Here is a 12,725-nt window from a genome sequence, read left to right as displayed (position 1 = left end):
AAAGAAATGCTCGTATACAATATTAAAGCTCTAATATTTACCATTTAGAAGTTATGACCAATGTAAAAACAAGATGTGTTTGTGAAACACAAAAATGTTGGTACCCACGGAAAGGTCTTGTCACAAGGAATACTCATGAGAAATATCAAAGCTCTATCTCTTACTGTTCAAAAGGTATTAGCAAGGTTAAAGTTTTCAAAAAGTAGGTCAAACATCAAGGTCACGGGGTCAAAAATGTTGATACCCACGGAAAGGTCTTGTCACAAGGAATACTCATGTGAAATATCAAAGCTCTATCTCTTATTGTTCAAAAGTTATTAGCAAGGTTAAAGTTATCAAAAAATAGGTCAAACTCCAAGGTCACAGGGTCAAAAATGTTGGTACCCACAGAAAGGTCTTGTCACAAGGAATACTCATGTGAAATATCAAAGCTCTATCACTTACTGTTCAAAAGTTATTAGCAAGGTTAAAGTTTTCAAAAAGTAGGTCAAACTCCAAGGTCAACGTCACAGGGTCAAAAATGTTGGTACCCACAAAGGTCTTGTCACAAGGAATATCAAAGCTCTATCACTTATTGTTCAAAAATTATTAGCAAGGTTAAAGTTTCAGACAGAATGACAGAATGAAAGAATGACAGACAGGACAAAAACAATATGCCCCCCAATCTTCGATCTCGAGGGCATAAAAATTAGGAAATTATTAAGAATCAAAATCCTTGCACTGTATACACATCTTCAAGTTGTTTACAAAGTCTATTAGCTTGAAAAACTGTAGACAAACCATGTTCTCACTTTGTAATATTTCCCAAGAACTGATTCAGATAATTTTCTCCAAAATTGAAGAAAATGAAATCCTTGCCACAGGCACATCTTCAATACCCATACAAATACTCTTTAAAATAACCAAAAAAGAAGGTCATTCCATGAAAAGTGTTGGAAGACATGTTATGTTGAATAAATCATGTACCCTTTATATATCAAGTTGTATTTCAAATAAAGGAGCAAAACTCCTGCAAGAGAGGTTGATTGTTGGATTTTATACTGTTTAACGCCCCTCTCGAGAATTTTTCATTCATATGGAGACGTCACCATTGCCGGTGAAGGTCTACAAAATTTGGACTTATGGCCTTTGAATAGGGAGGGATCTCTATTGTTGAAATGCATCAAAATTGCAATATGATCTAGAGTGACCACAAAGAAGTTATTTACAGTAAGTTTCAGCATGATATTTGACAGAGAAATGAAAATTGACACAGAAATTCTCAAACGGAGAGACAGACATCAAAGTGTACCATATAATACTACATCCCATCTAAAGACGGGCACATAAAAACCTAAATTACAAAAATAAATAAACAAAAAAAACAAAAAAGAAAACATGTAAACAAAATCAGTTGTCAAAAAATTGAGTACAACTACGAAAAGTTTTAAATTTAACTGTAAACTGAATATTGATGATATTAAGATGTACATATATGCATGTGCAGACCAAATATTCTCCTGGGTTAATGGATTACCACATTGTATTAAGGCTTAATTCATTGTCACAGTATTATAACCAGTCGCAAAATTATATATTCTGTTGGTTATACAAGCATTGCATGCTTCACAAATTGCCAACAATTTCAGATTCCCTTTATTTCTCTGCAAGTGCAGTACATAAGGAGTTAAAAAAAAATTCAAATGACTTCATTCCTCTTCACTTTAGTCTTCTCTAAATATTTTCCCCTAACCTCGACACCTTTTTTACAAACACACCGGATATACCTGTCTTTTTGTCAAACACATACCAATACATTACTTATCTGAGAGGCATAGGGGGTGAACTGTGAACATTGCATGGTCAGGCCTCAAAAAGTAGACAATATATCACAGGAGAGGTATTTTAACGAGGGACCTAGCAGATGCGGACCACAGATACAGTCGCCCTGACCCTGCTAATTATCACTACCTTACTCTGGTCAAGAATTCATCCCCCCTGTTCAAGTAGACCCAAGTCCAAAGGTATAGTCAAGGACAAATTCAGCTACGTCCATACTGGGTTAAATATCACGGTGTCCCATTTTGGATTAAATTATGCAGTAGGTTAATTTGCCCGCCCTGCACTTTATACACATATATGGAGTAAGCTATGAAGCAATTATTGCTTGTGGTTGTGTTGAAACCCAACAGTTCATCAAACTTCATGTTGAAGATTTAGTTCTTTTAACACCACCAGGTATCAGCCTTGACACACTTGGGTTAGAATTTACTATTAGAGAGTAAAGGTATAAAACTCTAAATATAGGGTACTCAACTTTGCCAATGAAAAAACAATACACCAAATTCTTCTCTGCATTCTAATATAATCACACATAATCAATTTACATTTAATACTACCAAATTCTGTGTACTTCCCAGGATATGCAGAACCCAAGCGATATACTGTAGATGCCTTATGCGAGTACATGATATGGTGAAATATGACTCGTATACGTAAATTCGCGTGAACATGAATTAACGTGTGGTCTATTGATAAAGAGTTCTTGCATGTATTTTAACAACAAAAAGTAAAAGCGAATAATTCTATTTCGCGAGTGATGCCTCTCACGAAATTACACAAAAATAAATTCCTTGCGAATATCTAGAAATCTACAGTAATTGCTTGTGGACACAACACAGCCATCTAGCAATTCATAAATGACCACCAGCAGTTGCTCATAAATTTCATTGGTGTTTTAACATCCATCCATTTTATACCACAAAAACAACTGCAAGAAACACATATAACTTCCAATTTTACTTTTTTTACTTACTCCTCTTCGTTCCGTTCGGAACATATAGGGCCCATACTGCTGTTTATATAATTTCCAATAGCTATACCTTAATTTTTTATTCAAGATCTCTAATAAGTCTGCCTATATTATTTTCTGCAGACACAGTCTTATTACAGTACCATCTTTGAAATGCAGTATTATAAATAAAATATCAAAATATAAATTCCATTTTGTGATATATTTTTTTGAAAATGTATTCGTTCATTCGAGAGGTTACGTGTACTTCTACAGAAAAATATCACTTACACTCCAATTTGGGGTGGGACAATTTCTACACTTTCAAAGTGAAAATTACAGACCGTCCATTCACAAAATGACCTCGTTTTGTAACATTCAATCAGACTTCAAAGGCCCCAATTTTAAGTTTGATACCAATTTTTTTTCTTTCTCTGAAGTACAACACTGACATTCGTACTCACTGGGTTTGATGTAAAAGATTTTAAATTCAAACATTTTTGTGAAAAAAAGTTTTTGACACCAATACATAAAGAAACCAAAACTACAGTAAAAATACCAATTCATATTGACAAAGTTGTGTTTTCATTGACAAATCTTACCAGCTTAAAATATTCTTTTCAATCAGCTAAACAAATATTTAGGTCTCACCAACAGACAAGAGACCCTTAAAATGTTATTAACAGACTTGATTACTTGGGAAAAATAATAATGATGGATAAAGCCTATAAAAACATTACATTCATGAATTTTTCTCCAGAGCCCTTTAATAAAGCTTGAACCTCACAAGTTGGTGGCAAGCAACGTGTCAAAAGAGTTATACATTATAATCAGGTTTGAATTTTTTCTTAGACTTATAGGTCAGCAGATACTCTTAACAGTGTCAAAACATGGGAATTCAGGAGGATTGGAGGGGGTCAAGTTTTTTAATGTTCCGGGGACAGTTTTACAGCTAGATAATGGCTGGTCCATCTGATGGAATGTTATGGTAAACTCATGGGTAGAAAATATAGTTTGAAGCAATTATCATTTATTTCTGTTTTATTGGATAGGGACCTCCCCTCTTGTAATGAAAAGGGTGCTGAATTTCTTGTTCAACTAAAGTCCAGACAAGTATAGGAAAATGGCCATGATGAAGAAATCCTAGATCCTTTCACTGGGCTATGTGAATTCTTGTTTTATCAATAATTGATATTGTCTTACTCAAGCATTGGAAGTTTAAACAAGATTTGTCTTGTGTGAAATATTTCGATGACTCACAAAAACATGATGGACGATAGTTTTGACAATTTATCATTTTTAATAAATGACACCCACTGAGACACATGCCTTAAACATACATCTTCTAAGTTTTTTAAGATGACTCTCACATATGAAATAACAAATCAAATGACAGTCAAACTTTCAGGCAATGGATAAACCTAAAACATTGCATGTACATGTACTTCAATTCTGTCCTTTTTTTGTTCACATTAATTACCAAGCACAGTAAGGACTGTCAAACAAACAATTCACGTGTCTACAGAGTCCTCTAGTTCCACACCTAATCTATGTACAAGTGGTGGACAGAATTTTATCAGAATTTTCACGTCATTGCTAAGAGCTGTTGAAAAGAACAACTTGATCATTTATCATTGAACCTCTGGAGGATCAACAGATAAAACCAATACTTTGCAGGTTCCTTTGCTTAAATTCAAAGGTACCTACACAATATGGGGTAAATATCAAGCCCCACATATTTTCGTCATTGCACGGTCGTCTTCAAATCAAGATTCTGAGGACAGGTTATGATAAAAATACTATAGAAGAACATGACTCTAGGCAAACATTGGTAAGAAATATTGATCAAGTATTAATATTACATCCACGAGGTCAGTGTAGCCTGTGAAATATAATGTGACATTACAAGAACTGTGCTAAACCAACAAATCAATTTACTCAAACCAGCTGTCCCGGCATAAAAACTACTCATCGCAAATATGTAAACAATGTATTCAATAGAAAAATATCTGTCATGTTCATTCTGTTTGCACTTGTATAAGAATGTTTGTTAGTTCATAGATATACATGCATAATGAAAATCTCCTTTAATTACCTTCAAAATCTGTATATCTGAAATCATATTTTAATGGGAATGGCTTTTCTTCAACTGCTACAGCTGATGGAATCAATAAGAGATCAGACAGAAGAATACAGTGGATAATGATCCTCCCTGCTGCAGGCATAGTGGATCGCAAAAGAAACTCCTGCAGTCATCCCAAATACATTATGTGTCTTTCCCCATTACACCTGTAAAACACATAGGAAACAAAAATTAAATTCAAATACTAGTATTAAGTAAAATATTCAAGTAGTCAGGGATGATTCGTGAAATTGTTTTTGAAGACAAAAATTCCTATAAAAACAAGATTTTTTTCAAAGATTTGAAATTGATGCAAAAAAATTAAAATCCATTTCAGAATGTTTTGACATTTGTGTACAATACTGAATTCACTGCTAAATATTGAAACCATAGCTGCAATAATGTAGCCCTATCCAATTTTTTTTTTAATTCTGACGTTTTCGGGATAGGGCTACAATTCCATAGGATCTCCGTAATGGTGCAAAATAATTTTATGAATAACCGATAATAAACTCTGTGTATTACTCCCAAATGTTGTTTACACCAAAAGGAGTACCAACTTTGTGCTCGGGCATGTCTAATAAAGGTGTTTTTCATTAAATATAATGTACAGCATGCAAAATTCTTCGTCTGCTCCGCCATGCTTGTTATCGAGAGATCTCGTAGGTGGATCTAATGAAAAGCCTAATCATTGACAATCAGCGCGAAAATGTAGTTACTCGAGCCACTTCGACAAAGAAAGGAAAATCATATTGTTGCAGAAAGAATTTACACTCTGCTGTTCGGTTTTAAACTTGATATTAAATTCAAACCTTTTCAATACCGACGAAATAGCTTTCGCCTCCATACTTTTCCATTGATGTAAATACTACCTTATATGGCATATGCAAATGATTTGACAACCGGAAGTTGAAACTTCAGTACATCAAACATGGCGCACAAATATGAATCGAGAAATTGGAATTTATCGAAATTGTTGAAAACGGTAGAACAGAGCCTCACAAATCTAAAGTTGCAGGTTGTAAATTTATATAATGACTAAGAAACATAGAATATCATTTTATTTACGTAAAGAAAGTCAGGAAATGTTTAGAATGAGCGCAAATGTTGCGGGAGTGAATCACTCCCGCATTTGCACCATTACGGAGATCCTAAGGAGTTGTAGCCCTCTCCCTAAAAAAAAAAAAAAAAAAAAAAAAAATCAGAGAGGGCTACATTATTGCAGCTATTGAAACCACAGCATGATAAAACATGATCATCAGAGAAAAAGAGAAGAATGTCCTGATTTTATTTGACAGGTAGAAAGATCAATATAACTGTCACCCACGTCCAGCTGACTTGTTCAGAGTTTGGGGTGGTAGATAATTGATTTACCATGCTGCGAGCCTCCCGAAACAAACCCCCTGTTTAGACTCCAAACACCAGTCTCAAGAAGAGGATATACTATAGCACTAGGGATGTTTATATATTGTTACAAGTCACTGTCCTCTGTAGATATTTATTTGAATTTAATATCGGGAGAAAGTGACAGATGGTCACTCAAGTGAAAGTCCTCCATTTTCACTGTGTGTTATTTTTTTCAACTTCATGATTTATGATATCATGAGAGAAATAGATTTTCAGTGGGTATAATGAGCATCAAAGAAAGTAATATCTACCATTATTAAATTTCTCTCCTACTGTAGTGAAATAAGCCTGAACCTGTGATAATTGAAAAAGAAACCGTAGCTTTATCAAAGAGGCTTTCCTGACTTTAACCATTCAAAGCTTTATATACACACTGCACGATGTCTTAATGTCCAAAATCCATGATAAAACTGCCAAATCACTACAATTAGCTTTGACCTTAACATAAGAAATATCCTATTTACAAAGCAATGTATTTTTTTTCTTTGTAATACTGATATGAGCAGTGTATCACATTTCTGTACAATACCAGTATAAGTATAAATCAAGTGCACTCCTGTATTGTATAGTGCATGCAATTTTTCTTAAATTCATCCCATGTATTACCTTGTACCTAGCAATTACAACTATTTTATTCTTTTTTTAAAAACTTAAAATTGTCATTCAGAATCCTTGTAAACTTAATGATTACATACAATATTGCATCCAGATAGGATTTCAAATTTACCAATTTTTAAAAGGTATTCACTTTCAAAACCTGCATGCATCTAGGGTATGGGCCAATGTCTATGTCGACTGACCCCAAATTAGCTCAATTTGTTTCATGTTTAGTTTACATACCACTAAATTTTGGATTATCTTGCTAGAGCAAAATGATGTCTGATCACCTTGTGCCATTTATCATGTTTATCATTCATATATGATAGATGAATTGTTTATTTTGGAAAGCAACAGTGGAATTCCTTAAACTACAATCTATTATACTCTAAAGTATTTAAAGTAAAAATCCTCATGAATTACATGAAAATAAATTTCACTTGAATAAAATATAATTTACAGTAAACGCTTTATCTTTTCTTTAAAACATTGAAGAAAGCAGTGTACAAAGACAAATAAACTGAATAAATGATAACATTATGTCATAAAAATTGGGAAATGTCACTTCATTAAAATCCAGTTTTTAAAACAGTTCATTGTTGATAATGCAGTGCTCTGAACAGCTGTTTGGACCATTTTCACTGGAAAATGTGCCATCAAATTTTGATTTGTTCCACTATGACACATACATTTCTTCCCTTCTAAAACTGTCAATTAAGACTAAATTTGGTCATTTCGCCAGACACATTCTCATCGAAAACAATGACTGTCCTCATACCAGAAAGTGATAAAATTCAATTCTATCCCAAAATGCATCACTAATGATTGCCATCAAACATTTGTAATTACTCATTCATCAACTCGGGGAATATAGATTACTTGAAAAAAAAAACATTAAGTGAATGAGATGAAGACACAATGGAATTATTTCTATCCAGACTCCCGTTTTAGAAATTTGATGTCACTGCAGTATCTAACCTGCAGCCTGCAGTCCGAGTGACTCAAAGAATGAAAAAAAATAAAATGCAATTACAAATGCACTTGCAGGGAATGACAGATCATCACACAGGAAATGCTGTGTCTATATGATCATACAATTAAAGAAGGTACTAGATTCAGAGCTATGGAGAACTCAATATGCATGGAAGTATGCACTAAATGCATGTTTCTTCAGCAAAAGATCAGCGACAAAGAACATCTGTATTTTGATCTACACTAACCACCATATGTTGGAATAATTTCCCAGACTTCTTTCACCAGACACATGCACTTATAGGTTTCACAGACTAACAGCTTTTAATGAATCAAATCAACCTCCAAAAAACAGATGACATTAATGTAAAACAGTCAGACTAAATATTGGTTTAGATTACGTACAAGTCATGCAACATTCAGGTCTCTGATCTCCAGAAACATGATGTCACTCTTATTATATAATCCAAGTGACACTGATGGTGGCCTGACTTTGGGACCTTATTGGCCCACCATGCAGCAATGTTAACAGTCACTTAAAAGACATATACATTTCCATCAATCCCACCTACCAAATGATGTTCTATGGCTGGTTTTCAAAGCTCCCATATACTTTAGAAAAGACCATTTAATACCCAAATGATACATTCAAAATTTCCTTACATTCGAAATCTCCACTTGACATGAAATTCTGAGGTATTAGTTCGGCTGTTTGTTCTGAGGTTGTTTTTTTTACTCCATGTATCCTTTAAAGCTAATTAAATCTTCTAATGGTGACCTGGCCACAAGATGTATGTTAATTCGAAGTTTCAGTGACTTTAAAAGTGTGCTCCAACATGGTTGTTATATGAACTTTCTAGGTGTTACTTAGAGAAGAGATGAAATAGGTCTAATCCTCCTTAAATCACTGTCTGTTTGTACTCCATCATTAAATGCATATTTTACAGTGGCTGGTCCTCCTTAGGCTTTATTTGACCTAGCTGTCACCCTTAAGGACCAATATCGCACCTTTATGGCCAATTATTACACCAAAGCAATTGCTGTACCTGCACCTCATTATCAAGCTGGGTTCCTAGCCAGGTGAGAGGAGGTCATCCGGATTCTGATACACTGACCAATAGCTTTTGCCATACAGAGGGACCCCCACCCTCCCCCTTCCAGCAGATCCTTTCAAGAAGCTGTGTATAATACTTGCACATAAATCCACAAATGAAATACTATAGTAATGAAAGATATATACTCTTACTGTATGCACATAAAACTTCTCCCACAAGAAAATGCACATTATTCATAACTTGTGACATGTTGCCATAGTTTTCCCGACATAGTGTACTACTTGTAACAGTATGGTGTTACATTCTTAGACGGAGGATTCTCAATCAAATCCATACCTCCACTCTCATTTACTTTTGTTTTCAGTAATCAAAGATAAGAAAAGTACATAGCTTAGAGTATTTTATCATCCTGACAATCGGGGAGAGATATGCCGATTGTAAATAATGAAATGTCATCCCAACCAAAAACAGTAGCCTCCCCTACCAAGTCATGATTTATGCTTGCTGAAAATAAAACTTAACACCATTTTAGTCATAATTTAGCACCATCTTTCAACTATTTATTATGCTATGTGAAACTATAAGTGTCAAATATATATTTAAATGAGTTCTTTATATGCAGGAAAATTTACATATACATTTCTGCATGCTCTTGAAAACCTTCATTAACTGCCTTGTCATTACAAGATTTATTTCCCCTGAGAAACCTACAGGACCTAGCTTCCTGTGGCTATTCAGACCAGTTTGTGAGGCTAGTTTCTCTTACCAAGCATAAATCATATTTGCTCCTGTAAATTTCCAAATAGTGAGCACTAAGATGTCTGCAGGCAAAGTCACTTTGAGCGAGGTGACATTTATTTTCTTGACCATCTTTCTCCTACTTTTACTAAATGTGAGGGAATTTACAGCTTTATGTGTATTTAAATAATGGCTTTCTCGTATATGTGTCCTTTACTACTAATTACCGTACCCTTCACCAAACATCAATGGTAACAGCAAATAAGAGGGACTGTACAAACCTACACATATTAAAAGTCTGACATTTAATTAATACACATTACTTGAGAGATTAAGACAACATTTGACTTAAACAATTTTATTCCCTGTTAAATATGACATTTATGCACTAAAATACCGTAATTATAACTGCACACATATTTAATACGATTCACTTGCTATTCATTTCACTTACTCAAGTCTGAAGGAAATGTTCAATTAGTAAAGAGAGACGCAGGATTTGGAACACTGGTCTTTCCCAATATTTTCCTCTTCTCTGCCATATACCTGCCTGTCACAGGTTTTAAAGCAGTGATTACATTACAACATAAATGACTTCCCCTGTAGTTAAAAACAAGATCTGGCAGTTAACGCAGAGATAAATCACAGCCCATCTCGATCATTGTCTTCTGGTTACATGCAGGGTGATCTTTGCAAACATTTGCAAAACAAGTGCACCTCCATCAACAATCATCAGCTTTCTCTGCTTTCTCAGGGTAATTAAGGCTAATGCTGTTGTAAAAACAATTACTCTGATTTAATTAACATAATCTGCAAGTCGGTGCTACTTTGGAGAGGACAAGTTTTAAACATGCATTTATTGTAACTACTTGGCATTGTCAGACTGATAATTTTAAAAAGGTAAGTTGAAGAATCTTCTATAAATTGCAAAGAAATTCCAAAACTTTTCCCCAAATTCTTGTCACTGCTCCCATTTTCAAGAGTTTTCAATGTACACAGCTCTTCAAAATGTCTCTATTTTGGTTTGTAGAGAGTCCTTCAAAAACAGTGTTCGTCTGTTGGCATGCAGGACATTTGCAAGTAGTGGCACATTCGGAGACTTTCTTCTGGAGTTTATGTCAGTATAATTCCTTTGATTTTGCTAGATACCTCATTACCTGAGAAAATTTACTACCTGAATCTTTTGAAGGTCAGGTGACATTGCTGATATTTAGGATAATACAGCAAAAAATTATATTAACCTGATCCTCCACAACGAATATGACTTTAATCTAAACAACCTTCAGACAAGGTTAACAGCATGAGCAAACTTAGTATGTCTGATTTATACCTCCCCTTGTCTCATCAGTCTTACAGTTTCAACTGTTTGCTACCCTGCGCTATACAGTTGTTTGTACTGAAGTTTTACTGCCAATGATTAAGAATACCTGTACATTTTAAAATCCTTAGATACAAGACAAGGATGTTCATTGAGAGAATAAAACTGAAAGAGACACACATACATTTCAGTTCTTTTCAGTAAGAATTTAAAGCAACACAATTGCTATCTCCAGATCAAGTGAAGCAGACAACAGACAAATCCTATTTTTTTGTCTGCCGCTTTGGCCAAATTCACAGGGTATACATTCGATAAAAATAAGAACCTGCAAAGCACTAGAGAATAATGTAGCATTGTGCAGCACACATCAACAGTATCACATCAAACACAAAGTGATCTTAAACAACATCAGTACAAGTCAATTCTCCAATCCAGAATCAAGGGGCATGTATGTGCTGGGTATTAAATGAAGTGCTAGATATTCCCAACTGGAATTCTTGGTTTATCAAATTGTCCTTGTGACATCTCTCATTGAAAACCTTTAAAGTGAAACATGCAATTACATCTACTATTTCAATGCATGTATCCTTGAAAAAGCAAACTTTCACTGACAAATGACAATTCTACACCCAACAGATTTGACTTAAATTGCTAGATTACTCCTACTATGCATTGTGGCTGTAATAAATAAGAAATTACACCAGCTTCTATGGAAATTCTACTCCTCATTCCTCTTTAATTCCATACATTTAGATAAAAGTGCTGTCGTCACTGTATGCCATGGTATAAACTGATGGTTTAAAAATCTTTGAAAAGATTTGGTATTTTGAAGTAGTTTTTGGCACGTCTTATGGCTATATAACTTACTAAGATTGCTCAGATACAGGCTAATGACTAATGATTTCATGTATGTGTGGACCCAATAATCACCTGAAAATCCATATTCCATACCTGTCAAGTTTATCCAAAATTGGCAAATGAGCAGAGATGCCATTAAAACATTTAATAATTTTTAACAAATGTTAAGGTATATGCATTCCTATGAAATTGCATTCATGAACAAGAGGCCCATGGGCCACATTGCTCACTTAGCTAAATCACTTTGGTCCACATTTAAAGATTTTCCCATTATATTAGTATGTAAAACTTTGAGCCCTATTGTGGCCTCATCCTACCCCCAGTGGCCATGATTTTTACAAACTTGAATCTGCACTATGTCAGGAAAATTGTACTTTCCTGGCCTAGTGGTTCTTGAGAAGAAGAATTTCAAAAATTTTGCCTATATATTTGCATGTAAATCTTTGATCCCCTATTGTGTTGGGGCAACCTACCCCTGGAGTCATGATTTTTACAAACTTGAATCTGTACTATGTCAGGAAGCTTTCATGTAAATATCAGCTCTTCTGGCCCAATGGTTCTTGAAATTTTTTTTTTAAATGATTCCACCCTATTTTTCCATTTTTGTGATTATCTCCATTTTCAAGTGTGCATGGTACTTCATTTGAACAGAGTTTAAAGCCCTTCACCTTACGATGCTTTTTGCCAAGTTTGCTTGAAATTGGCCCAGTGCTTCTGGATAAAACGTTGAAAATGTAAAAAGTTTAGAGATGGACAGACAGATGATGGACAAAAAGCAATCAGAAAAGCTCACTAGAGCTTTCAGCTCAGGTGAGCTAAAAAATGCCTTCAAGGCAAGCTCCAGCTTTACAGAAAATAACTGAGTTTTGGCAGATCATCACACAAATT

General features: G+C 34.5%; 1 protein-coding gene across 6 annotated transcripts in view; it reads right to left on the bottom strand.

Annotated features, from left to right (window-relative positions):
* LOC125683811 (semaphorin-5A-like) overlaps positions 1-12,725 on the bottom strand; it is a 67,583-nt gene that overhangs the window by 33,250 nt on the left and 21,608 nt on the right. For all 6 annotated transcript variants that reach the window (XM_056140732.1, XM_056140733.1, XM_056140734.1 and 3 more), the window contains one exon: positions 4,866-5,059. In XM_056140732.1, the coding sequence (XP_055996707.1) occupies positions 4,866-4,995 (130 nt within the window). In that variant the 5' untranslated portion in view covers positions 4,996-5,059. The remainder of the gene's footprint in view (positions 1-4,865; positions 5,060-12,725) is intronic.

The sequence above is a fragment of the Ostrea edulis genome, chromosome 6 (assembly GCF_947568905.1).
Source record: "Ostrea edulis chromosome 6, xbOstEdul1.1, whole genome shotgun sequence".
Lineage (NCBI taxonomy): Eukaryota > Metazoa > Mollusca > Bivalvia > Ostreida > Ostreidae > Ostrea > Ostrea edulis.
This window is presented reverse-complemented; position numbering and strand designations above follow the sequence as displayed.